Raw genomic sequence first — 27185 nt, forward strand, 5'->3', positions numbered from 1 at the left:
CCATATCAGGCCTCAAAAAATCCACATTTGTTTCACATGCTATATTGCTGGGACCTCTAACTATAATTCTCTTACGTAGTTTTAAACTTTCAGACTAGCTTCAACTGTTGTGCATAATAGTTATGAAATAAAATTCTCACTTAACATTGTTTAATCACAGCTCGGGGCTGTAACAAATCTGTTCCTTCTTCACCTGAGGTCGGACATTTGCAGATCTCACGGTACAGACACCAAAATTGAGTTACTTTTCGTGACAGGGACAGGAACTCATTCTAAGTTGTTGGCTATCTTCAGCGAATGGAGAGTCTGGATTAGGAAATACCGACTATGAAGTACGTAGAATTCCCTTTGATGATTCAATTATTTCTGAATTATGTACAACTATGTACAGTATAGTTAAGTATGGCGTAGTCAATGAGGAGTCTCTTTCTGTTCTATAGACTATGTCCGAAATCTCGACTTCAGAATATATATCTATATTTTGATGCGTAATATCTTCTCAGACAGGGATTCGTCCTGCAAATATGTCAGTGACGTCTAACAAAAGGCCAGGAGGCTTCTGCGTTATGATTGTATAGCCCCTTCATACCACACCCTAGATATCGAAGATCATCAAAATTTTCCTAATATTCCATTATATGGAATATTCTGCATAGTATTAGCAGCCAAACCAAAGGCTGGAAACCAGTTTTCTTCCGACACGTCATGGAGGTTTACAACTGGCCTAGTCTATGCTCTTGATTGCTCCACTGAGTCTACAGGACGTACGCGACTGTTTCCTTGTTTTGCAACGTAATTTCTTAATTACATGAAACCTTCATTCTATAATACAGAATATACTTCGACTTATGGTACCAAATGTCTATTCTACATCCCTTAATTTTCACGAATTATGAGCTTATCAATTACAATGTTACACTCAGATTGATTACATCGAAATGCCATCAGCCCTTCTGCTGTCTATCCTTAGGATCGATTTTCGGAGTAAATGATAGTCTTGGTGTTCGAACCCTGGGGACGGTACGGTATGCAGCATGGAGCGCTTAGGCAATTATGGCCTCGCCAGGACAGGAGCACTATATTATGCTGGCCTAAGGCCATAGAATGACTCCTGTTGATCTGGATCCAAAGAAATTTCACATTTTTCCGCCTAGCGGAAATTTAAGGGAGTTGCCCTCTGAACGAAGTTTGGTATAAAATTACGGAAAAAAACCATACCTATGAATCTAACTATTGTTTTCCCATTTTTTGGTGTAGGAAATCCTTTAATTGCATAACTGCAGTAGTACGGGACTTATCGATGGAGACACCACTACTACACACAAAATATCCGAAAGTGACATTAGTGGATGAGTGAAACTAACCTTAGAAGATTTGATAGTCAGACCTTCTTATATAGACGTTCTAGTACTTAATTGAGACGCACCACATGTTCATGAAATCACTTACTATTGATCACTATGTCATCCAATTGATTAGTAAAGGCATCAAGAATTTTATTACACAGATCCTTAAGCTTACCAGCTTGTACATCAGGAAGACAATTGAATTTATTTTCACAGGAATCAACATCTTCATAATGAATAACATGCTAATATTTGGCAGGTGGAACAGGAAAATACCGAGGTCGGTACCTGCAGTAGCGTAAGTACGGTCACTTTCTGGTATTCGGGATATAGTGGGTTCGAACCTCACTGTCGGCAGCCCTGAAGATGGTTTTCCGTGTTTTCCCATTTTTACAACAGACAAAATGCTGGGGCTGTACCTTAGCCCACGCCTCTTCATTCTCACTCCTAGCCCTTTCCCGTCCCATCGTCGCCGTAAGACCTATCTGTGTCGGTGCGACGTAAAGCAATTTGTAAAAAAAGAACCCGGAAATATTCACAGAAAGAGGAGAAGTGCTTATAAAATGCCAAGAAAGAAGTCTAATATAAATCCAGAAAGCGCCGTAAAATTAGCACCCGAAATAAAAGAACATGACATGCCTATAGATTCCAGGATAGGGACCTTCCTTATAAAACCTCGAGTTCGAATTTTAACCTTATGAGAACCAACAATAAACACGCAAATGTTAGCAGTGCGACACGTTAATGAGACAGACTCTGAAGGAAGGAACTTATATGAAGATTTTATAGTACAATGACACTCCCCGCTCATTAGTGATACACCAGTTCCCGAGTCGAACAAAGCACAAAGAGGTTCGTTATTAACCTCAATACACACGTAAGGCAAACTACATGACTGAACAGCACAAATTCCATGTGATTGCACTGAAAATTTAATATCAGAGTCACTTGGAGTAGATAGTAAGTTGCAATTAATTAGAGGACATAACGTTACAGATAGCGTAAACAAGCTTGTTGACCTGAGGAAATTAATCTTATTACCACTAGAATTCGGTCGTCCAGGAACAGAAAAATTAAGGCGACCACAAGGACAGTCATGTTTCAAGTGTTTATTAGAACCTCACTGAAAACATATCATACGTTATGCACAGTATTTGTAGAAATTCTAGTAGGCGTCTGACGATGAGTTACTGCATTAGCATGATTACGAGTAAGGTAACATTCAGAAATCTGTCAGGTGCAATATTAGCATTAGCACAAGAAAAATTATTTAAATATATATTCCTCGGAAAGTTATTTCCAAGTTGGTCCAATGAACCACAGTTATAACGTACTGGAGAAGCACGAGGCTAAGAGAAAGAAGGAGAATAAGAATAAGATGATTTGGAAATAATAATAATAATAATAATAATAATGAGAATCAGGTCCATGGGTTGAACTGCTAGAGTGATGAGGTATAGAACATGCAAGTCAGATAATTTTATAAAACATAATTTGTTAACTAGTGAGGAAGAAAATGAGAAGACCACGTGAATTTAAGTAAGGGATAAATATCAAAAGACAATATAGTTATACTGCATGTAAAGTGCGTAAAAGAACTTTTCAAAAGGTGGTTATGCTCTTAACTTCCACCACCTAACATTAAATTAAGAAGGTAAGAACGTCAATCAAACTACGAGAAGTTAATTCCTCCAAGCGAGGATACCGATAAAACACTACATCCTAAATGAAAACATGAACATTAAATGAGTTATCCAACATTCGATGTAATGGAGGGCTTAACAGCGTAACCGCTAAGTTACATGAATTTCTTGGAATATGACGTTAATGTTGTAACCGTCCAGGCTTCTCCAGCCCTACTAATTTAATATAACATCATTTTACGCGAAATCATTTGATATCAAGTTTATCCGCCATCGGCAATTATTCATAATAACATATTTATTCAACGTCAATCATTTGTAATCAAGACCTTTTGGAATCATATTGTATATATGATAACATCGTTTTATTATTTAAATTATTATATTATGTAGGATAGGAATTCATTATGTTGTAAATACGGTCAATATGTTGAGACATAGTTGTTTTCATTTCATCTCATATTTGTGTATACGGAAAGTTATTCTTAAAGCTGGGGATTTTGCGTGACTCATGGGTTTGGCGAAGGCAGTAAACAGCGACCCGCGCGCGAGGCTTGCATACCAGCAGATACATCATCGCCGCGCCTACTGGACTCGACAAGGAAGAAGAGAAGGGGAGATGATAATGCGATCTACGAATCAGATGTTTCGTTATATAGAGATCTGAGGATTGAGCTGCTACCAAGAGTGGGGGAGCCCGGTGATATTATCAAGTGCGGAGCGAGATACTAACGGGTACTCCATCAGTACTACTTCTACTGTGAACATCTACTTTGAACGACGTTATTTGATTTTTGAAACAGTGTGTGGTCGCTCCGCGACATAGTTACTTTTGTACAATGTGTTGTCGCTTAGGTTATGTTATCGGATCTACGTGAAACGAAACAAGCTTATGGCTTGTGTGATGTTCAGTAAATATTGTGGACGAAGAACTATGTTTAGTTCAAGTCTACGTAATTTTCGTACAAGTCTGTACCGTATAAATAGTATAGCTCAGTTGGATTGAGATTTCTACTAATATGGAAAAATTCATATCTCTGAATTTTCTCCTCTTAAGCAAAGCTGATCAGTTTTTACAAGTATAGAGCCAATGTCCAATTTAAAGACTAGGCAAGTAGGGAGTGTTAGTCCAGATAGCCCGTATCATATCAGAGAGGGAAGGAAGGATGTCCATGGAACAAATTCTACATCGAGAAGAAGAGAACGAGTAACCACGGAAACCAGATGACTTCAACGGAAGCTGCAATTGGTGAGCTTCAATTAGATAAAGCAAGCAATATTAAATTCAGTAAAGTAAATTCCTCCACGCTTTAAGGAACTTTTCCGATTCATCTCATTTTTTTGTATAATAAATTCATTTGTATTTTATATTGCGTTAATTTTCTTTCTTAAGCGATACTTAATGGTTAATTATTTAAAATCCTACCCATGTGGTTTAAGTGTAAGTTTCTATGCTAGTAAATATAAATTTTGGTTTACAGTTTTGTTTGAAACTGTAACCCTGGCGCCCAAAAATCACATAGAGAAATGGGAAACCATGGAATGTTAATTGTTTCTATTTGCGTGGCAATTTGCGGGCAAGCCACAAATAGTTTATTTGATATTCATGTGTCCCAAGATAATAACATTCATCTCCCCGAGTCTTGATGATGAGAGGGAACAGTTACAATGTCGTGACGCGACTATGAACACAAAATTAACACGGGGTCACTTTACCCTTACGGGATTAACCATTCCATACATTCTTAGCAGTACATGATCAGTCGAAATACAACTCAGCAAAACAAGAAAGAAGGCACGTGGCCTGGTACCTATAGTGGAATGGAAAATTCCTTCCTGCAGAGGATATCTGAATCCTACGTGAAGTGAGTATTAAAACATACGTAGGTTTTTAAAATTTAACCACCATTTACCCACCTCAGTCAAATGGGGGGATACCGTAGCTTATGACGAAGCTACTTTCTAAAGTTCTTAACAGGGAGGTGATCTAGCCTTCCTGCCGCGCACACGTAGATTTTCACCGAGCGAGTTAGCCGTGCGGTTAGGGTCGCGCAGCTGTGAGCTTGCATTCACGAGAAAGTGGGTTTGAAGCCCACTGTCAGCAGCCCTGAATATAGTTTCCCGTTGTTTCTCATTTTCACACCAGACGAATGCTGGGGCTGTACATTAATCAAGACCACGGCCCCTTCCTTTCCACTCAAATCCGTTTCCTATCCCATCATCGCCATAAGACCTGAGTCGGTGCGACTTTGAGCAAAATTGTAAAACTTAGATTTCCACTATTAAACATACTGATTTTAGTTATATGGGAATTCCTAATTTGAATATTTGAGTAACACTTCAAAGTTTTGTTTTAAGCGGGAACAGGGAAATGGAAAGGAGAACACGTTGCCCTACTTATTCATTGAAGTGGTCATTTGCGAAAACGTAAGTCCAGAATTAGTACTTTCGGGAAACATAAGAAAACTTCCAGGTGCCATTCTGTTTCATTTAAAATTTAAACATTTATAATACACACTTCATACGTTCTCCTTAAGTAGAATGCGAATTAGAAAGTAGTTCGGTAGTCTAGTTATGAGAAAACAGTTTTTCAAAACATTGACTTATGATGTTTCTCAAGTTAAGTGACGAATTCCGATAGTTTAATAAGTTCTTAAGATCTTTGGTTGATGTTTCTTGCTAAATAACATGTGAATACCACTACTGTTCTCAACCTAACATCTCATGCTCTGTAGCAGATTCCTTACTAAAGGCTGGCAATGTAGAAATTTCTTGTTAAAAGAGCTCTACAACTTTTTCATGTAAATAAGGTTGACATTTCCGTATGTACTCCATTTTCTTCTCATGAATTTGAAGGAAACCATTAATGTAGGCCTTAATGAGCTGGAAGATTAACAGATGTGCTGAACTTGTGGCTAATAGTGAAGATGTGCATCTAGGGGCCTTAGCGGTTATTCTGATTTATACTGTGATCTGTTGGTCACGCCTTTCCCGTATTTTCTTGCTGATATGCTTTGTAGTTGCAGCAACTTCAGACACATACGTTTCACAAGCAAATAATCCCAATATGTCTCATACTGCAAAAAACACATGTAAAATTTTCTGTAATACCATTCCAGGAACCTCTAATGCACATAAACAAGATGTCATGGTGAAACCATGGAGAAACAAATATGATATTTCTCTTCATGGAGGAAGATGTTGTGAGAAGCTATCAGCCACTTACCACTGTTTACTAGAGAAACAACACAAGTCAAATTGACTCACGTTGTTCATAAACGGAAACACAAGAATCGATGCCTTGATCTATACAGATGAAGCCTGACTTACGTGATTTCAGGAGTAGCAGGTGCAGCTTATCAGAGTAGAACACGAATATGCACGTTACACATTTTGCAGGAAAATTTGCTTATATTGTTTCTCAAATGACCAGTTACTTGCCTGGGAGCTCATGGGCCGCCAGCCCTTGTCCAGCAACACCTAGAATGTCACGCCAAACTTAGGCTCACGACGCAAAATCTGGCAGCTAGCCCAAGGTCAACTAGTGGCGTGGTGCTAATCAAATTATCAAAAATTAGCAGACAGTTATTTTTAGCCAATAAAGAAGGAGACAAATTATTGATCCATTTGAACGGATCACGTGGAAGGGAGGAAATAGCCTTTTGTTTGAGTTGCCACGTACAGGACTGTCCGCACATGGGACAGTTGATCAGGATGTCCCAAGTCCCATACATGACGGAACACAACTACTCCTCTAATCTGCAGGGACCGAGTGATAAAAAATGGAGTCACCTAGCTTTGATCACGATGCCATTGAGATTGCTAGCTTGATTGAGTTCTATTCTGCGGCGGAAATCTGCTTTATGAATGTGTTGAACCCTCTGAAAGTAATGAAGCTAAAAGTTATTCTGATTGTATACTATGCATAAATAAAGTGGAGTTATTGTGCCATTCACTGATGTATGATGAGGTAGGTCCAGAAATTCATGTACATTTTGTACAATTTTCCTAATTCAATTGATAGATGACATATAAGGTAGAATATCTCTTTTAATCCTCGACAGTCTGTGACTATTACTCAGTGATTTAAAAATATGAAAGTGAATTAAAATGAAACAATATTAAAATATTCATGAAATAAAATATTCAATCGTCGGACTATGTACTCGCACTTTATACTTACCTGATTACTTACATATACAATTGTTGATGGGCGCCAGCTACAGTAATGATGAATGAATGAGAGTCTTGAATGTCTTTATGGTGTGAGGTAATAAGCTTAGTTTGACAGCATAACATATAGGTTCTGGGAAAACGAGATTGGCATACCGTTTCCCTATTAAAATGTGAGGTTACCTGATCTACTTATTGAAATGAAACAATATTTATTTGATACTAAACAAGATATATTTTTTAAATGCTGATTTTAACGAGTGAGATATACTGCGATAATTCAAAAGATAGTATAATACTCTGACATTATAACTGAAGGAAACTGTAGGCATTAAATTTGAAGTCCTCTTGACCGGACATTTAAAAGTTGTACAAGAAATTTATCCCTCACTGGTTCAATTAATTGTATCTTAAACACATTGAGTGTTATTACGACGTATTCCTTTGAATTGGTATCAGCTGTAGGTATCTCAAGCCTAATTTGGTGATGTATCCTTTTAGTTTCACAAACGAGATATAGGATGGCTTGAAACTATATCCACACTTCACAATCAAATTTACAAATAATTCACTGATAACTGTTAGTTTGCATTAGGACGACTCAATATTCGCCTGTCACCGAACTAACACAAGAACTCGACCGAACAGATGCACGAAACACACTCTGAACATATAATCCATTTGGTCACTGACGATTACGTATCCATATCACTGTTCCCCATTCGTCTTCTTCCAGTTGACTCCAATTGAGTTCATGGCAAGTCTCTCCATTCATTTCCTCCCAACTAACTGCTTCTAACCAACTGAACTATTCAACTGACTGCCGCTATGGAATACAGCCCATATATATAGACATAAGTTGTCATCCACACGTCATCTCTCAAAATAACTATGATATAAGTCCCACCCAGCTGAAAATGTTACATATTGTGTTGACATAGCCTGAGGCACATTAGGGGTTCCCTAAATATGATCTCATCGCTAAGAGCATGCGATGACAGAGCGATGACTGGACAGTTACGGTAGCAGTATTACACCATATGTTGCAATGTCAGAAGGTTTCACAAAACATATCCAGATCTGATTTTAGAAATTAAGTCTCACTCTATATAACTTTGATGCTGATACACACACACACACACACACACACACACACACACACACATATATATATATATACAAAATAAATTAACTACAATGAAGCAAGCGATAATTAATATATAGCGAAATCAGATTATAGAATTGAAACAAAGAATAATAATAGTTATAATAATAATAATAATAATAATAATAATAATAATAATAATACAGATGAATGCTTGTAAGGGGATTTGAACCGTTATAAGTCTCCTTTTGACAACATACCTCTTTGGCTGGATGGGAGATTGCACGAACTGTTGATACTTGTAGCCAAGATTTACGAAGGAACGATTGGGCCAGATGGGACAGCGCTTATTCTGAACATTCCTTGCTATGAATAGATGCACAAATTATGTTGCAAAAATATGTTGTATTTTTAAGAAGTGTATATCAAGTGGTATTTACCACAGTTCAGTTTCATGTTTATCGAAAGCACGTTACTGTGATGGATGTGTGATCTTCATTTGGGTCCCTCGTCCTTTGAATTCTATTAGACTATCATGTAAGAAGTCACTTCTCACTTCTTACCGTTTATCGGGAATTGTGACCGCGAAGTAGGAAGACGTAACAAAACGTTTAGACATACTTATGTTTAAAAACTCGAGAGTGCTAATTTTGAAGGTTATTAGTCCTTGCAAGGCGCAGAAAATTGTAACCGAACTTCCTTAAAGCAACTTAAGCAGTACAGATTTTCTATTATATTGAATAATCGTATTCCATTGACGTCCATTAAAACGGATAATCTATTGTTCTGAAGTACATTATATCGACGGGAATTTCAGTTGATATCTCGCAGTTGGTTGCTCCAAAATCGCAACTGTCAGGCTGAGTCAACGTCGTTCGATAACTTCACTTTCTGTAATAGTCCTTAGGATCGGCCGAAAAGCTTGCTTGTTACTGCTCCATGTAAGGAAGGTAGCAGCCCCGAGCACCGTTTTGTGAATTGCCAAAATTGAGCCTTTTTTAATGTACTGTATCGATAGCAGAATTCTGTATTAGAAATGTTGGTAACATCATCTATGTTGCCATTAAAAAGAGGTATTAGACAGCTCATGATTCTAAGATCCCACTTCCGATCGTGGACATTATACGTGAGCTTTGAAGTTCAGGAAGCCATCTTGGCACTCCGTTATTGACACTCACAAGGGAACATCAGCAATGGGTAAGTCGCCGATCGCGATGAAACTTGGAAAACACATTGAGGTACTCGTAAAAATGATGTCGGCATCAATTTTGGGTGCCAACATGCATTAGGGCGTTAACTACGGGGCCTAAAATTTGCGACTTTTCAAATTCCGCGCGATCAGCGATGAATACCTGCTGGCCAATGCTAAGCTGGTACACTGCGTATCTGGAGACACGCCTCTGCACCTCCTCCCCTCCCCGCTCCAATTGGTTCGCCACCGCACGTTCCCCTTCTCCCCGCGCTTGACGGCTGCTTAGCTGTTCAACGGGACCGACTGCTTCTTTTCGTACTGTAATTATTGGAATCCTTTAAATTACGTTCCGTTTCACACATAATGATAATAAATAACCTACATTAATATACCCATATTTTATTCAAATGTTATATTTTCATTCCTGGTAATTCCGGTGAGTTGTCACATTCGTGGGTACAACTCCGAGTTAAGTACCACAGAAACGTGGGATGGGGTACCACGTCCTACCTACGCTTAAATTATTACTTACTTCTAAAACGCCTTAAAGCTGTCGATAGTGTCCTTTAGAGTGGACATACATATGGAATTAATTAAATTAAATCACCCACCACTAAATAAATCTCCCACATTTAAACAACGTTAAATACCTTTTTATGTAAAGAAATTACGTGCCTGGGTAGAGGATCTCAATGAATGTAATGAGATTCGGTACTTCGGGATATCAAAACCTGGTTATAGGTCCAGATCTTCACCCACCCATTTTGTGTACGCTACCAATTGTGTCATAACGAAACGACATCGTGGATGACAACAACAACAATTATAAACTCCGAGTTTGAAACTACTGGTATTTTCTGTATTGCGTACTCTGGTATAATTAATAGGCCTATAGGTAGAATGTTTTTATTTGTGCTTGTACTGAACGATTTATTTATGTTTTGCAGTGACAGGCACAACACATTTCAACTGCAGCAATGGTTGTCGAATATAAATTAATTTAATGCATAGGCCACTTCGATATGAGTATGATATGGAATGTAGTAAAGTTTGACGTAATAAGAAAAGCCTTGAAACATAAAAAAGATGTGCATTTATGTATGCAATAGATATACAGTAATCACAGGCAGACCTGTAGTCTTACTGCACCGGTACTTTTGCGTTATAGCTGACGAAGTTATATGTATTCAACAAGTACCGATATTAAAGTATCACACTACAGCCTTCTGGGTATAATGGCAGTTACATACGCAAAAAGTTAAATGGGTATTTTAGAACTGGTACAACAAAAACAATTACAAGGCAACGCAATAAATGACTCCGTAACAATTACATCGGGCAAACACCCCGTCAATAATTGATAGTAAACAAAAATTATCTTTGGTCTATTCGAAACATTAAAAAATAGTGAAAAGAAAACCGAAACAAATCACAATTAACAACAGGCGCCGTATTTTTTGCTAATTGCTTTACGTCGCACGGACACAGATAGGTCTTATGGCGACGATGGGATAGGAAAGGCCTAGGAGTTGGAAGGAAGCGGCCGTGGCCTTAATTAAGGTACAACCCCAGCATTTGCCTGGTGTGAAAATGGGGAAACCACGGAAAACCATCTTCAGGGCTGCGGACAGTGGGATTCGAACCCACTATCCCCCGGATGCAAGCTCACAGCCGCGCGCCTCTAACCGCAAGGCCAACTCGCCCGGTGCAAACGTTTTCATAAATATTTCAGAAAACGTAAACTGACTAATACTACGTCTAAATTACAAAGGAGAGATATGAGATAGGCTGACAGAGTACGCAAAAGTGTAGCACCGGTTCTCTTCGACAGCTAAGCGGCCGGCAAGCGCGGAGAGAAGGGGAACGTGCGGAGGCGAACCAATTGGAGCGGGAAGGGGAGGAGGTGCAGTGGCGTGTCTCCAGATACGCAGTGTGCCAGGTTAGCATTGGCCAGCAGGTATTCCCCGCTGATTGCGCGGAATTTGAAATGTCGCAACTTTTAGGCCCCGTAGTTAACGCCCTAATGAATGTTGGCACCCAAAATTGATGCCGACATCATTTTTACGTGTACCTCAATGTGTTTTCCAAGTTTCATCGTGATCGGCGATTTACGCATTGCCGATGTTTCCTTGTCAGTACCCAGTGGAAGAACTTTACTACCCAGCCTCAGAAATTGTGCAGTAATACTCCGTTTCCGCTGCTGGATAACAGTACAATCGGAAACTCAAAATTGGTGCGCAACCCACTGAAAATGTCACCCTTTAAAAAGTGTATAGCTCACTACTTAGGGCATTACCTTATTATTATTATTATTATTATTATTATTATTATTATTATTATTATTATTATTATTATTATTATTATTGTTACGGAGATATCCGTGGTAGTTAGAGGTGAAAAAGGTGCGGGCTGAAATAGGTCTCAACTACAGAAGTTCGAAAGATGCATTAAAATTTCAACAAGGTTATATTTTCAAAACTTAACAGTGGTGACATAGAATTTGAAAACTCAACAAGTCAACAATAAGCCAAAATCAGGTACAAATAAATTACAAGTGTTAGGGGATAATTTACACGATCTGGGCTTCGAGCCCCACAATGACAATCCTTGAGCTATTAGCCCAACTTTACCAAGGTACAAAATTGAACAAAGGGGCAGAAAACCCCATCATGCCAAGGAGCACTTGCTCCTAATTACAATGTTAAGCCTCCTAGAGGCACTTTCCAAAATACCAGAAAGAGCGGACCTGCTCTCAGTTTTACAAGCCTTATCAAAGGCCACAACAACCCTTACTCCTAACTGCCCTCAAGGCACACATACAGTGAAACAGGGGTATCTAATACCCAACCTACAGGGCCTTTGCATGAAGAAAACAAAACATCAGGATGAGTTACTGGCCCAAAGTACAGAAGGAACTGGAGGCGTAAACTTGCACTCCAAAATACACCTTTAAAACCTAAGGGGCTAGTCCCAAGCTAGGGAGGTGGCCCGTATGAGAAAACTTTAATACATTAAGGAAGAGAAGAAACGATTATAAAAACGTAGTCACATCAATTTCAAAATGACAGGGAGTTCGAGAGGGTAAAGCACTCTCTATCCCCGCTTTACAGTAAAAGATATTTGTAGATTTTACACAGAGAGAAAAGGAATTTACATTTTAAAAGGTAGGTTACATACTAAAGGTTTCGAACCCTCCCCGAGAGTTAAACTGCTGAGCTAGCAAGAAATGAAGATGTTAGACGGCCATTACCTTGTTGAAGAGCTGCTGCTTGAAGAAAGAGGCGCTTCCCGCCCCCTGCTACATATCCACACACTGAGTTAGACGTTATACTAGTGGCCCCGAGACAAGAAAGTCAGCAGTTTTTATACCCTCGTGGAGAATTCGAGACCTTTCAAGAATGAGGAGACACACCCCCTCAATTTTATTGGGTCGCTGAAAGTTATACATCAACATCGAAGAAGAAAGACAGTATTGGTCAAAAATTAATTACAGAAATTAGTGATTGGTTAAATTCAAAACAGGCGGAAAGAAAGGATTAATGTTGCCAACCCACAAACCACAGAACAAAATTTAGTAAAAACAAAACTTAGGAATACAAAATCTCTTCAGGAGAGTACATTCCATTACACCAGAGTGTATTACCATAGTTTTTGGTAGAGACATCTGTTAGAGAATGTCCATACTTCTTGATCCATGAAAAACAAAAGCAAATCAAAAACACTCAGTGACATCTTCTGATAAACCGTAGAGTTAGTTCAGTAGTAAAGTTCAGAGCTTCTCCTCTTAGAGGAGTTTCAATTGGCGCGAGATATGAACTTGCGTCGTGGAGGTGTATCGCCCGGTACAATTATTATTATTATTATTATTATTATGGTTATCACATCTTTGGAGGATCTGCGTTACTTTAGTTTGCACCAGGATGCAACAGTCAAACGAAGAATTGTAATAATAATAATAATAATAATAATAATGCAGGATGCAACAGTCAAACGAAGAATTGTAATAATAATAATAATAATAATAATAATAATAATAATAATAATAATAATAATAATAATATGCCCGTAGTGAGGGCATAGCTTGCCTGCCTCTTGCCCGTGAAACCCAGGTTCGATTTCCAGCCGATCCAGAGAGTTTAGTTCTTGACTTAGGGCTGGAATGGGATTCACTTAACCTCGTGAGACCTACTGAGGAGCTTTCTGATAAGAGAGTCAGCTGACGCGGTCAAAAAACCATGCAATATAATTGTGGTTGTTGTATGCTGATTAGGTGGCATTCAAGTGCCAGCAGGCTAACTGGCTGGGCTGTGGTCTTGCTAGGCAATAGCCGTAATTGACGCAACGAGTTTTTTTGTTCGTATTATTAATACTATGAAAAATGACATGGCGTATGGCTTTTAGTGCCGGGAGTGTCTGAGGACATGCTCGGCTCGCCAGGTGAAGGTCTCTTGATTTTACGCCCGTAGGCGACCTGCGCGTCGTGATAAGGATGAAATGATGACGAAGACAACACATACACCCAGCCCCGTGCCAGCGAAATCAACCAATGGTGGTTAAAATTCCCGACCCTGCCGGGAAACGAACCCGGGACCCCTGTGACCAAAAGCCAGCAGGCAAACCATTCAGCCAATTATTACTATTATTATTATTTTATTCAGGTAAAACAAAGCCATCTTCGTACAGGCCATGCAGGCCTTTGGAAGAGTGGAAACTAAGGGCTTATCTTTCACCATCCTTAACCTCGGCACTAAGTTCGACAGAGTAGTTCACACCCGGTGGCCTTTCGTCTTCGCACCCAAGAATTAACCTAGTACTCATTTTTTGTGTATCTTAGGTGCATCTCACGGCCATTTGCCTCTCCAGAAGTTGAAATATGCTTTCTAAATTTATGGACTTCTCGACGGGAAATGGAACCCACGATATTCTGACTGAATCGAGCACTTTTCTACCACTGCAACTGGGCAGCCCTTTTTATTTATTTATTTATTTATTCGTCGGCATCCCTGAAAATGGTTTTCCGTGGTTCATCATTTTTAAACTAGGAAAATGCCGGGACTGCACTTTAATATGTTCATAGTCGCTTCCTTCCCACTCCTAGCAATTTTCTATCCCATCGTCGCCGTAAGAACCTACTTGCGTCGGTGCGATGTAAAGCAAATAGTAAGAATAAGTAAATAAATAAATAACTTAGAAATTCTTCATTTTGTATTAATAGTTTCCTGATCTTTGGACTGCTGGGTCCCGGATTATATTTTCGTTCGAGTGGTTGAGTGGATGTTGTGTTCTGCAACTTGCACACCACTTCCCACCATTATTATGACTGGCACTTTTCTTCCGACGAAAGACGACGTTCACCCCCATCGCAGATTCTGCTTTATATTGGGATGGATCTGCATTACATTTAGTTGCCCCAGGCAGTAAAAGTAACACGAAATAATAATAATAATAATAATAATAATAATAATAATAATAATAATAATAATAATAATAATAATAAATAATAATTCTATTGCAACGTATTGACGGGTAGATATATAAACACACAAATGGTTGCGTTTACTCTAGGAGTTTTCAATTTACACTAATTGCTTATACAACTACACATGTACACAATTACACAGTTCGGGCTTTCTTTACTCTCACTGCTCATTCAGAATAACTTTTTTTACAAGTTGTCTTAAGTCGAACTGACAGAGATAGGACTTATGGTGACGAATGGATAGGGAAAGGCTATTAGTGGTAAGGTAGTGGCCGTGGCCTTAAAATGGGAAACCACGGAAAACAATCTTCAGGGCTGTCTCCCAAATGCAAGTTCAGAGCTCCGCACCCCTAATCGCATGGCCATCTCGCTCGGTATGCTAATTTTTCGCTGCCTCGCTTATGAACTAGAGCAATCACACTACACACACTTCCTCAACTGACATTTATAGTGTAAATCACTTCCGCAGTTATTCTCTCTGTCGCCACTTAGTTACAGCCCGAGCACAACAGTCTCACAATCCCGTATGACGTGCAATGTCCGTTTACTCTCAACAGTCTTTGTTCACAGTCCCTTGCCGATCCCACGTCAAACTCTCCCACGCTGCGCCAGACACAACGTTCACTTCACAGCAGCTTGCCCGCGAGACTCAACTCCTCGACGAGACACGGAATGAACACTCAGTTCCACGGACAGAACACTGACAGTGACTGACACACAGACTGCCCCTTTCAACTCAGCCTGAATCTCTACTCGAACTGTCTCTGTCCACAGCGGCACTCCTCGACAGCAGTCACTCTCAGACTGAACTGACTGCATTCACACCCACACTTGTCTGGCCTGCCTTATACAGGGAGGCAAGTGGTTCCAGAACTGTCCGGAAGCTGTATACATCCAGAAACCTCTCGGCTCCCAATCATCTCGCAGTTTCCGGTAATCGTCAGAGACCCCTAGGGAGACACCAGAAAGGCCGACACATCCCGCTGCAAGTTCCTCCTTCCTGGAGTGGACGCGCAGGCGTCGGCCAATAGCCCAGCTTTGACATCGCTTTCTTGTGGGTGGGGCCAGACTAGCTCGCTCCTTTCGGCTCGGAATCAGCACGACTGACATCGTCACATTAATTTTTTTTTTGCTAGGGGCTTTACGTCGCACCGACACAGATAGGTCTTATGGCGACGATCGTCACATTAATCATAATATTAACAATAATAATAAGAATCGTTTGACGTTCACTCGATACGCAGTTACTGAAAATCCGCAGCCTCATTCCAGTCATTCCACCGAGTCAGGAATGGAATGAATTAAGCCCCCATCCAGCGGTGACGATAGGAATCCTACCGGCTACCAAAGCCTGTCGCTCTCCTCTGGGGCAATGATTACTGAATGACAGATGAAATGACATTGGAGATCGTTGCTGGAATGCAATATGACAGGGAAAACTGGAGTACTCGGAGAAAAACCTGTCCCACCTCCGCTTTGTCCACCGCAAATCCCACATGGAGTGACCGGGATTTGAACCACGGAACCCAGCGGTGAGAGGCCGGCGCGCTGCCGCCGGAGCCACGGAGGCTCTCACGCAGTTACTCTGAGTGATAATTAGAAAGCGTTATGCATTAAAGTGTCATCACATTCAATTACATATAAAATTCCAGAAATATATGGAACTGCTTTGTTTACAGGTGGTGACTGCCATGAATAACGCGTTCCACGACAAGGAAAAGAAACCGCTGGAACATTACATGTCTGGTGTATACGAAATTCTTCAAGAATTCGAACGCGAATTAGAAAGCCGTGAAACGACTTTCTTTGGTGGTAAGTGTTGTATTGCATTTTGCATTACATGTGCCCTAAAATCCTTGTAACTTAACCTGAATTTTAGGTATCATTATCCCACCTAAATTCTTATTTTTGTTTTGATTGGACACCTTGCCTTAAATGTTATTGTAGTTGACGTCCGTCGATATTGAAGCTGCCTTACCTGTTATTGTTTAAAAAAAACCAGCCTAACATAATTTTCTACGTGTCTTTTACAGTAAAGGTAAGATTGCAGCACGCATGTTTTCCCCCCTTGAATTCGTACCTTTTGAACTCGAATGCAGTGCGTTTCTGTGTATTCAGAGTCGATGCATACTGGGTAGCCTTCATGTATGGGAAGCAAATTCTAAGCCTCAGTCAGGAAAACTATCTAACCTTTTTTTTTCAATCAATCAATCAATACTGATCTGCATTTAGGGCAGTCGCCCAGGTGGCAGTTTCCCTATCTGTTGCTTTCCTAGCCTTTTCTGAGATGATTTCAAAGAAATTGGAAATTTATTGAACATCTCCCTTGGTAATTTATTCCAATCCCTAACTCCCCTTCCTATAAATGAATATTTGCCCCAGTTTGTCCTCTTGAATTCCAACTTTATCTTCACATTGTGATCTTTCCTACTTTTATAGACGCCATTCAAACCTATTCGTCTACTAATGTCATTCCACGCCATCTCTCCGCTGACAGCTCGGAACATACCACTTAGTCGAGCAGCTCTTCTTCTTTCTCTAAATTCTTCTCAACCCAAACATTGCAAAATTTTTGTAACGCTACTCTTTTGTCTGAAATCACCCAGAACAAATCGAGCTGCTTTTCTTTGGATTTTTTCCAGTTCTTGAATCAGGTAATCCGGGTGAGGGTCCCATACACTGGAACCATACTCTAGTTGATGTCTTAGCAGAGACTTATATGCACTCTCCTCTACATCCTTACTACAACCCCTAAACAGAGTACAGTATGTGGGTGATTAGAAATACGTTGGGAACTTGTAAGAGGCGATTGGAAAAAACATAAACCTCAAAATTTTTGGAATGTTGTGGAGTTAAGTACGTTATGAGGTAGAGAGTGTGTAGTTCTGTTGTAAGTAGTAAAGGGCTGTATACACACAAGTAATTCAACTGCTTGTTCACAATACAGCAGATGTCACTGCCTACGGTCTGTATTGAGTCTGGGGTGAGCACTGACATTTGAGGTTAAGACTGATAGTAGTGTCTATCAGTAGGAGTTTCAGCTAGTGTTTACGTTCCATGAGCAATGCGTATTTCCCAGTTTGACCGAGACAAAATTGTGGCATAGGTTCAGGGTAGACGTACACAAGCAGCAGTATCATGCATCGGATGGGTTACGCAAAGTACAGTGTCAAGAACGTGGAAAAGGTACCGTGAGACCAATGATACGACCAACAGACCGAGGCAAGGTTCACGAGGTTGACAACGCCACCTCAAGATAGATACATTCGCGTAACAGCTTGGAGGATATCAACTTCAACAGCTCAACAATTACCAGCTAACTTCATGAGGCAATCGGGATCTGTGTATCTGCACAAATTGTACGCAATTGGTTGCATAGTGCTCCGTTAAGGTAATTTCGACCGATTTTACGTGTTCCACTGGAAAAATCACCATCGTGTTGGGAGGAGAATTGGGTCATCCAATATCTTTATTGGGAGTTGTATCAATTACGTAAAGTCATGTTTGCATATGAACTACGGATGTTACTTACGCCAGATACACGACGGGAAAGGGTATGGAAACATAAAGGACGTGGTGGAAAGTAGTAGCATGGCCAAGAGGTGAATGCGTTTGGAGATGGTAGTGTAATGTTGTGGGCTAGGGTAGTCGTGTGACCATCGTGCACCTTTGATACAAATTCGAGGGACGTAAACCTCGCATAGGTATAGCGATGGAATTCTTCCACCATTTGCACCCTTCAAGGATGAATATGGTGCTGAAGTCATCTTCGTCTACGATATTGCTCGCCCTCATCAATGTGCATCAGTGAGGAACTTCATGAAATAGGCGCGTATCAACCATATGAATTGACCAGCTAATAATTCACCGTATTTAACGTAACTCTATACACAATCGTAGCCTATATAGTTGCTTTTAATTCTTTTAATACCTACGTTCAATGCGAAAACAAAATGCAATTTCCTTTAACACTTTCATTTCTAGACTTAGGTCTAGCAAAGTAACATTAGAAGATACTGCTGATAATACTTCGGTAGTACAAATATTACTTAGCCATTGCTTTAAAGCAACTTCATTCATTCATTTATAAGTAATTTTACGTTATTAAGGTGTTTGATTATTATCAATTATCAATTTATACTTCTGTTGTAAGCAGCCCACGAAAGGAAATTAAAGCACGTTATTTGTCCCATCTGGTAGGAGTAGGAACTTCTGTGTTTTGTGTTTATTGTCTTTGTTGCTTGGTGATGAGTATTAGTTCAAGAGGAAGTTAAACTGGTCAACCATCCCCAATTGCCACTAACCACATGGGAAATATAGAAGAAGTCTGACTCTTCTAAGAATGAAGGTATCGACGGCCACGACGGGCGTGAAAATTTAAAGACAGCCGAGGCCTCGCAAAATAAATATGTACTGTCGGGGTAGAAAGAGAACAAGTGGTGACTAAGGGAGGTCGGATAAAAATATGAACGTGAGGAACCAGGTACATGTAACTCGGAACAATGTTAGACTCAGCTATAGAGCACGTGATCGCCAATCTACGCTCCCAGGGTGAGAGCATAGGGTGGTTCCCCTTTCCATCTCCTCTTACGACAGGTAAGGTGGGGGGGGGGGTATATGGATTAGAAAATCCACAGTCCGTTTCCAGTCATTCGACCGGGTTAGGACTGGAATTAATGAGGCCCCATCTAGCGGCGATGATGGGACTTGTGCCGGCAGCCGAACCCTGTCGCACTCCTCTGGGGCAATGATTAATGACTGGCAGGTGAAATGAAATGATATTGGAGAGTTTTGCTGGAATGAAATATGACCGGGAAAACCGGAGTACCCGGAGAAAACCTCTCCAGCGCAGATCTCACATGGAATGTCTGGGATTTGAACCATGGAACCCAGCGATGAGAGGCCGGCGCGCTGCCGCCTGAGCCACGAAGGCTCTTGTTATATAGATATACAGTACAAATACCTGACAAGTGTACTGTAAAATGTCTTTGGATGTCTGTTATTGAAGTGGTTAGCTAACGCCCTGTGAATCGCTCCGCAGACCTTTATTGTCCAATCTGTGCTGGTATGCCTATATGGCATACAAATCTACGTAACACGGGCATGTCAGAGTGCAGAGTATAATGCACTGCGGCTGGTATACTGTACCAGTCTCCGTTGCTACCTGAAACTCCTGTCTGATGGTGGTCATCGGCTGTGCCCTGCTTTTGACAATTACACATCTGAGGGTCCGTCAAAATTGTCGGTCGCTTGGAATGTTCACCATTGTCACTAGGTCCATGCACCTTCCACTTAACGCAGAGCCAACGCAACAGTTGATATGTGCCTGTTTCATTTCGTAGCTATTACCATACTGGACAACCCACTGAGGTGCCAGTCCACAGTTACACCGATATCGAAATCATTTGCCATCCCCTCCTCAACTGTTTCTCTTACTCACTAAGACACATGAAGGCCGCACAAGTCGCGTTGCTTGCTACACGAGTCAAATTACCTATCGTCAACGGTGATCAGTCAACATTTTGGTGAATATTATAATATTTACCTATATCTCATGAACTACGAAACAGGTAATTTCCCAACATTCCTCAATGCTTTAAAATTACTAAAAGAAGCAACTAAACTGCCTGAATAAGATGTAAAGACTGATATAAGTATAAAAAGTATTAAAATCATACAGCTCACTTAATTCTAGCTCACTGAACCTACGGTATATGGTAAGAATATAAATATTTCAAAATAAGGCTGCAGATGTTTCAAATATCGAGAAGCATAAATTTGTCAAATTCAACATTTGGTGAAACAGGGCATCATAACAGTCATAACCATTGATCCTGACGCCGGAGTGCCTAACTTCTACCCTAAGAACGGTTTCCTTTAGTCACCTGTAAATCAACGTTTCTAGTATTTACGACGCGACATCTGATGAAACCCACTTCAGCCCCATTGCTCCCTGCACTGCGTGATCATCAGTAAGTTATCGTAGGGGGCTCGGGTTGGATGGGCTTGAGCGTAACTCGAGTAGCTCGAGCGGATGATGTCATAGCTCGATGTAGGTTTAGCAGTACTCGAGCAGGAGTATGGCCCGCCACCTGTGAGTGATTTCCTTGCACTAAATCAGTTGCGTGGCAATCTTCTTTGCTCTTAATCTCAAGTACAGCATGTTTGTGGTAATAAAATAAGTTTATATCGAAATATATAGAATTATTAATGACTAATCCACTTGAATTACAAGAACATAATACCAGCCCTATCTGTCCAGTGATGCATTTTCGCAACATGCAATATCTACGGATTGTGAGATGTAATTTAAAAAATCCTGAAAGTTCAGTTATATCCTATCGGACTCTGGACTTCAGTTCTGTTCAGATTTTCTTATTATTATTACTATTATCCTGTCCCTTTCCCTAATTAGCATATACAGCAGCAAAATAATTATAAATTGAATGGGTACAAATTAAATATCGAAGGTCCCATCATACCAATGGTGTATTGTATATAAACACGTCTTCGTGTAGGAGAAATAGTATCGTAGCATTATAATAAAAATGGAAATAATATGTTAGTAAAACTATACATCCAATGATCAGAAGAACCATAGAAATATTAACACTATGCAGAGCTCATGTTCATGTCGAGCAGACAGTTAAATTTGATAACAAAAATGTATTCTGGGCAAATATGTGTTTACTAAACTGATGCATCCACTACGACTTGTGGCACGTCCGTACTTCTGTATAATGATCGCTAATTACTCTGCTACAATGTAAAGCTGGAATGAGTGAAGACGGAGGTGTGGCTCGAGTCACAACACACACGTCCTGCTTAGAGCGCATGCACGCCTACGTCACGAGGGTATTTTGTGCTGCTGTATCTTGCTCGACCAAGCTCGACACATTAGTTTGTGACGTCAGCACTCGAGCCTGCTCGAGCAGGCGATCGAGTGGCACATCTCTAGTATATACTATCATTCTCTAGCAGGAGTTGGCAGCTGGCGTGCGTCGTTTGGCTTTATGGGCAAAGAGCAAAATCGGCGGCAATTCTCAACAATCCAACTCAGCATTATGTGATTAGGAGGAAGCATCACAGTATTTTGTAGTCTTATATCCTTATATTTCACGAACACGTGCGTCCATGTGTTGTGAATGTCGTACAAGAGACGTTAGTGAGGAAATTGTGGAGATTCATGACCGACCACTCTCTCTACAGCCTTGACCTGTCACCTTGAGACTTTCATGTATGCAGGCCTGTCAACAAATTTCTGAAGGGTGAACGTGTCTGCAACATTGATGAACGCAAGGTTGCAATGCTGGAATGGTACGAGCAGCATCCACAATCCTTCCTTTTTAACGGTATCTGACTCTTGGAGAAGCAGTCGGATGGATGTATGTCTGAATCCATTTTCTCGCCAGCTGGATGTAACGGACAGATACAGGCAATGAAGAAAAACAAATGATTTATGAATTGGGACCTGGAATGTGCTGAGTCTCAATAGCAACGGAGATTTAGGGAAAGTACAGAGTAAACACAGGTTCTCAGCAAGAAGTAAGGTCGGCTGGGGACAGCATGGTGAATTTTAATGAGTATACCCTGTTAAATATCATTGTTCTGATCTGTCTTAGAAAATGCGCCTGAGCAGGTTTTATTTGACATTTTTAAATGCTAACCGACTCTTCTGGTACTGTATTCAGTTCCTCGATCTTGAGTTCCGAAATCGCTATTTGTCTTACGTCGCACCGACATAGATAGGTCTTATGGCGACGATGGGGTAGGAAAGGCCTAGGAATGGGAAGGAAGTGGCCGTAGCCTTAATTAAGGTACAGCCCCAGCATTTTCCTGGCGTGAAAATGGGACACGAAAAACCATCTTCAGGGCTGCCGACAGTGGGGTTCGAACCCAGTATCTCCCGGATGCAAGCTCACAGCTGCGCGCCTCTAACCGCACGGCCAACTCACCCGGAAGTTCCGAAATTATCATCATGAGTGTTACCTAGAGGGCAACGCCCTCTCTATGGCCAGGATATTCGGGCAGGTTCTGAGGAGGTGAAAGTGTCGGGAGGTCGGTAATTTGATGTGTGAATATGAGGGGAGTTGTATTCGGCCTCTTGGAGAGGCTGGGACATTTAATGAATTTCAGCAGATTCTTTTTTGGTTTAAGTGATAGTATGGTTTGTAGTATTATTTTGATCTTATCCATTTATCATTGCCACAGAGGAGTTCGACAGGCTTCGGCAGCCGGCACATTTCCTATCGTCGCCGGTAGATGGGGGCTTCATTCATTCCATTCCTGACCCAGTCGAATGACTGGAAACAGGCTGTGGATTTTCATTTTGATCTTATATATAGCCTACATATTTTTGTAAGTGAGATGAATTCAAGTCTTGAGTTCAGAAAAAAAGCACTGCCCCAAGCTGCCATACGTATCCAGTCCTATCGTAAACGCATAGCATGTCTGTCATATCATGGCCTAAGAATCCAGCTGTTTCCAATGTTTAATCTGATCGTATGAGAACTTAAGTAGTATGACGGCAGCAGTGCACTGCTCTTGTAAGACACTGGCCTAGAACAATCCACAGATATATTTAGGGGAGAATACTTGTCTCAAACTCTAAACTCGGACGTCCTGCTAAGGAGGGGACGGAAGTCCACATGCTTCTACGAGGCTGAAGATTTTCCAAAAAAACATTATTGAATCTTGTTGATTCATTTTCTTGCACGCTGCAGTATTAAAAGTAGGGAGATATTTTAGTAAATATTTGCTTAGAATAACTTCTACAATTATTATTTTACTGGACATAACGTATTTCATCTATGGCCTGGCTATTTGAAAGGAAAAGCGCTAGTATTATTTCATTCTTACCTTCTTATTTCCATTAAATTTCTATGCACCTCGTCCGAATGATGGAACACTCCGAGAAGTAGGCCCTAGTAAGAAACTATCGGAAAATATAACGGAGGGACGCTCCCGAAATATTATTCACACACTTTTACGTAGTTTTTTTTCCTATGCTTTTTACGTTTTCTCGATTTTACCACGACTGAACATCAAATAATATGATGGTGTATGTTACCAACATTAATTTTAGTTTAACAATACCTTCATTTTTCGGAAGATTCTTTATTTGAGTGTGTTACGTGATTGTCATACATGTCTGAATAACACTGTAATTCATCCTCTAATGACAGGTGTGTGCAGGGATATTTCTTGCGTTATATCGGAACTTTTAAACGTTTGAACAGGATAAATTGTTTCCACTTCTTAAATATTACCTTATAGTTAATTATTTTTGAAACTAGCTTCTCTTTCAGGTGAGGAGCCTGGCATGGTCGACCTGATGACGTGGCCGTGGAGCGAGCGTGCGAAGTTACCATACATTCTGCGCAACGAGGACATGAATTTCCCAAAGGAGAAATATCCAAAGTTGGTAAGTATGGAAGTGAAACAACAGTTGTGTTCTTATAATTGAAAAAAATGATATCTCATTTATATGGGCCTTGACGCTTCTTGATGTTCACAATTCACGCAGTAATAAACAGTAAGAATCTGTATCCTTAATTAAATACTAACTCATACACGAACTGTACGAGTAAAATACGAGGACGATAGGTGCAGTGGAGCGGTGCGGTGGCGGCTCGTACTATACTTCAACTTAGGGATGGGCCACTCGATCGCCTGCTCGAGCAGGCTCGAGTGATGACGTCACGAACTGGTGTGTCGAGCTTGGTCGAGCAAGATCGAGCAGCACAGAATTCCCTCGTGACGTAGGCTTGCATGCGCTCTAAGCAAGACGTGTGAGTTGTGACTCGAGCCACATTTCCGTCTTCACTCATTCTCTTGTCATCGCATTCCGGCATTACATTGTAGTAGAGTAATTACCGATCATTCTACAGAAGTACAGACGTACCACAAGTCGTAGTGGACGCATCAGTTTATTAAACCCATATATGACCAGAATAAATTTCTGTTATCATTTTTTTTTTTGCTATTTGCTTTACGTCGCACCGACACAGATAGGTCTTATGGCGACTATGGGACAGGAAAGGCCTAGGAATTGGAAGGAAGCGGCCGTGGCCTTAATTAAGGTACAGCCCCAGCATTTTCCTGGTGTGAAAATGGGAAAGGCCTAGGAATTGAAAGGAAGCGGCCGTGGCCTTAATTGAGGTACAGCCCCAGCATTTTCCTGGTGTGAAAATGGGAAAGCACGGAAAACCATCTTCAGGGCTGCCGACAGTGGGGTTCGAACCCACTATCTGCCGGATTCGAGCTCACAGCTGTGCGCTCCTAACCACACGGCCAACTCGCCACCTATTTTCAAATTTAACTGACTGCTCGACATGAAGATGCGCTCTGCATAGTGATAATATTTCTGTGGTTTTCCTGTCGTTATTTGGTCGCTACTTCCATTTCTGGTTCTTCTGATCATTGGATGTATAATTTGAATAACATATTTTTCAGTTTGATTATAGTACTATGATACTATTTCTAATGCACGAAGACGTGTTTATATACAGTACACCATTGGTATGACGGGACATTCGATATTTAATGTGTATCCATTCAATTTATAATTATTTTGTTGCCGTATATGCTAATTAGGAAAAGGGAAAGGAGGGAGAATAGTAATAATAAGAAGAAAATTTGAACAAAGCTGAAGTCCTGAGTCTGGTAGGATTTACTGAACTTTCAGAATTTTTTAAAAATTACATCTCACAATCCGTACATATTGCATGTTGCGAAAATGCATCAATGGACACATAGGGCTGGAATTATGTTCTTGTAATTCTAGTGGATTAGGCATTAATAATTTAATATATTTCGATATAAACTTATTTTATTACCACGAACATGCTGTATTTGACATCAAAGACGAAAGAAGATTGCCACGCAACTGATTTAGTGCAAGGATATCACTCACAGATGGCGGGCCATACTCCTGCTCGAGTACTGCTCGACCTAAATCGAGCAGTGACGTCATCAGCTCGAGCTGTTCAAGCTGCGCTCAAGCCCATCCCTACTTCAAATGTGTACTACTCCGATAGTCCGGTGCTGCGAGTTACAACCTGATGGCACAAACCTGCGCGGGGCCGTGAACTTGGAAGAGGCAGAAGGTAGTGGAGGGGGTAACTATTGCTGTGCTGCTCACGTGAGATCTTAACCCTAATACAGTTCCAATTACGAAGAGCCGACGCCCGACGTGAGCACTTCCGCTGCAAGTAGCGAAGTGAACGTTCTTCCCCTCATTCATGTTGTCTCGCACATGGTCTCGTCCGCATAAGAAACTCACATTGTGCGCAGCTAATGTTTTCGGATAGTTATACACCTTTCCTAGCAAGTGTGTTTTATCGCTACGCTTCTGTAAGAGCATATTTATACGCATTGCATTCCGTCATAGCCTTTCTCTAGAATTTCAGATGCGTGAATTCTCTACTTCCTCGTGAGCCGAAGCCAAGCCAGCAACTCAGCACACCAGTTTCTCTTGTAAAAACCGAGGAAGTAGCTGTGCAGTTTGGGTCACATAGCTATCAGCTTGCATTCGGGAGATAGTGGGTTCAAACCCCACAGTCGGCAGCCATGAGATAGTTTCCCGTGGTTTCCCATTTTCATAACAGGCAAATGCTGGGGTTGTACTTTAATTAAGGTCACGGTCGCTTCATTCCCACTCCTAGCTGTCTCCTATCCCATCGTCGCCGTAAGACCTATCTGTGTGTCGTATCGGTGCGACGTAAAACAGATTCTATATATATTATATATTATACCTTGTAAAACGGTAAATAGAGCGAAGAGAACAAAATTTTGTTCTGTTAGAGTGAAGTGCCAGGGTACTAAAGCACATTAGCACGTATCAAGCGGCCGCCAGTATAGAGAAGGTCATTATTTATCGAAAAAAAGAAACCACGTCCCTGTTTCTTAGTTTTCAAAATTTGAAAATGGGGCAATAGTAATCTAAATCATGTTACAGATCCCTGTATCTGCGAGAGTTGGAAAATAGGCAAAGGGAAAGAGGACAAGGAAGCTGCCGAAATGTGGGTACGAAGAAATGTGAGAAAAATAGGTTGGACAGAGAAGAAAACCAATATATGCATTTTAAAGGAAGTGAATGAAAAGAGAGGAATCTGGGAAGAAATGTAAAAGAATAAAATTAATTTCGTAGGCCAGATATTGAGACAGATACACTTTTTGGAAAAGATAATCGAAGGAACGTTCCTGGAGAAGACAGGAATACCAAGAAAAAATTGCGTGTATAACA

At 40.6% G+C, this 27185-nt stretch overlaps 1 protein-coding gene across 1 annotated transcript in view; it reads left to right on the plus strand.

Annotated features, from left to right (window-relative positions):
* The window catches only part of LOC136863609 (pyrimidodiazepine synthase), a 165793-nt gene that overhangs the window by 133360 nt on the left and 5248 nt on the right, over positions 1–27185 (plus strand). Inside the window, exons 3-4 of the mRNA XM_067139979.2 lie at positions 16618–16750; positions 24247–24362. Coding sequence (XP_066996080.1) covers positions 16618–16750; positions 24247–24362 — 249 coding nt within the window. The remainder of the gene's footprint in view (positions 1–16617; positions 16751–24246; positions 24363–27185) is intronic.

Source organism: Anabrus simplex, chromosome 2 (assembly GCF_040414725.1).
Source record: "Anabrus simplex isolate iqAnaSimp1 chromosome 2, ASM4041472v1, whole genome shotgun sequence".
Lineage (NCBI taxonomy): Eukaryota > Metazoa > Arthropoda > Insecta > Orthoptera > Tettigoniidae > Anabrus > Anabrus simplex.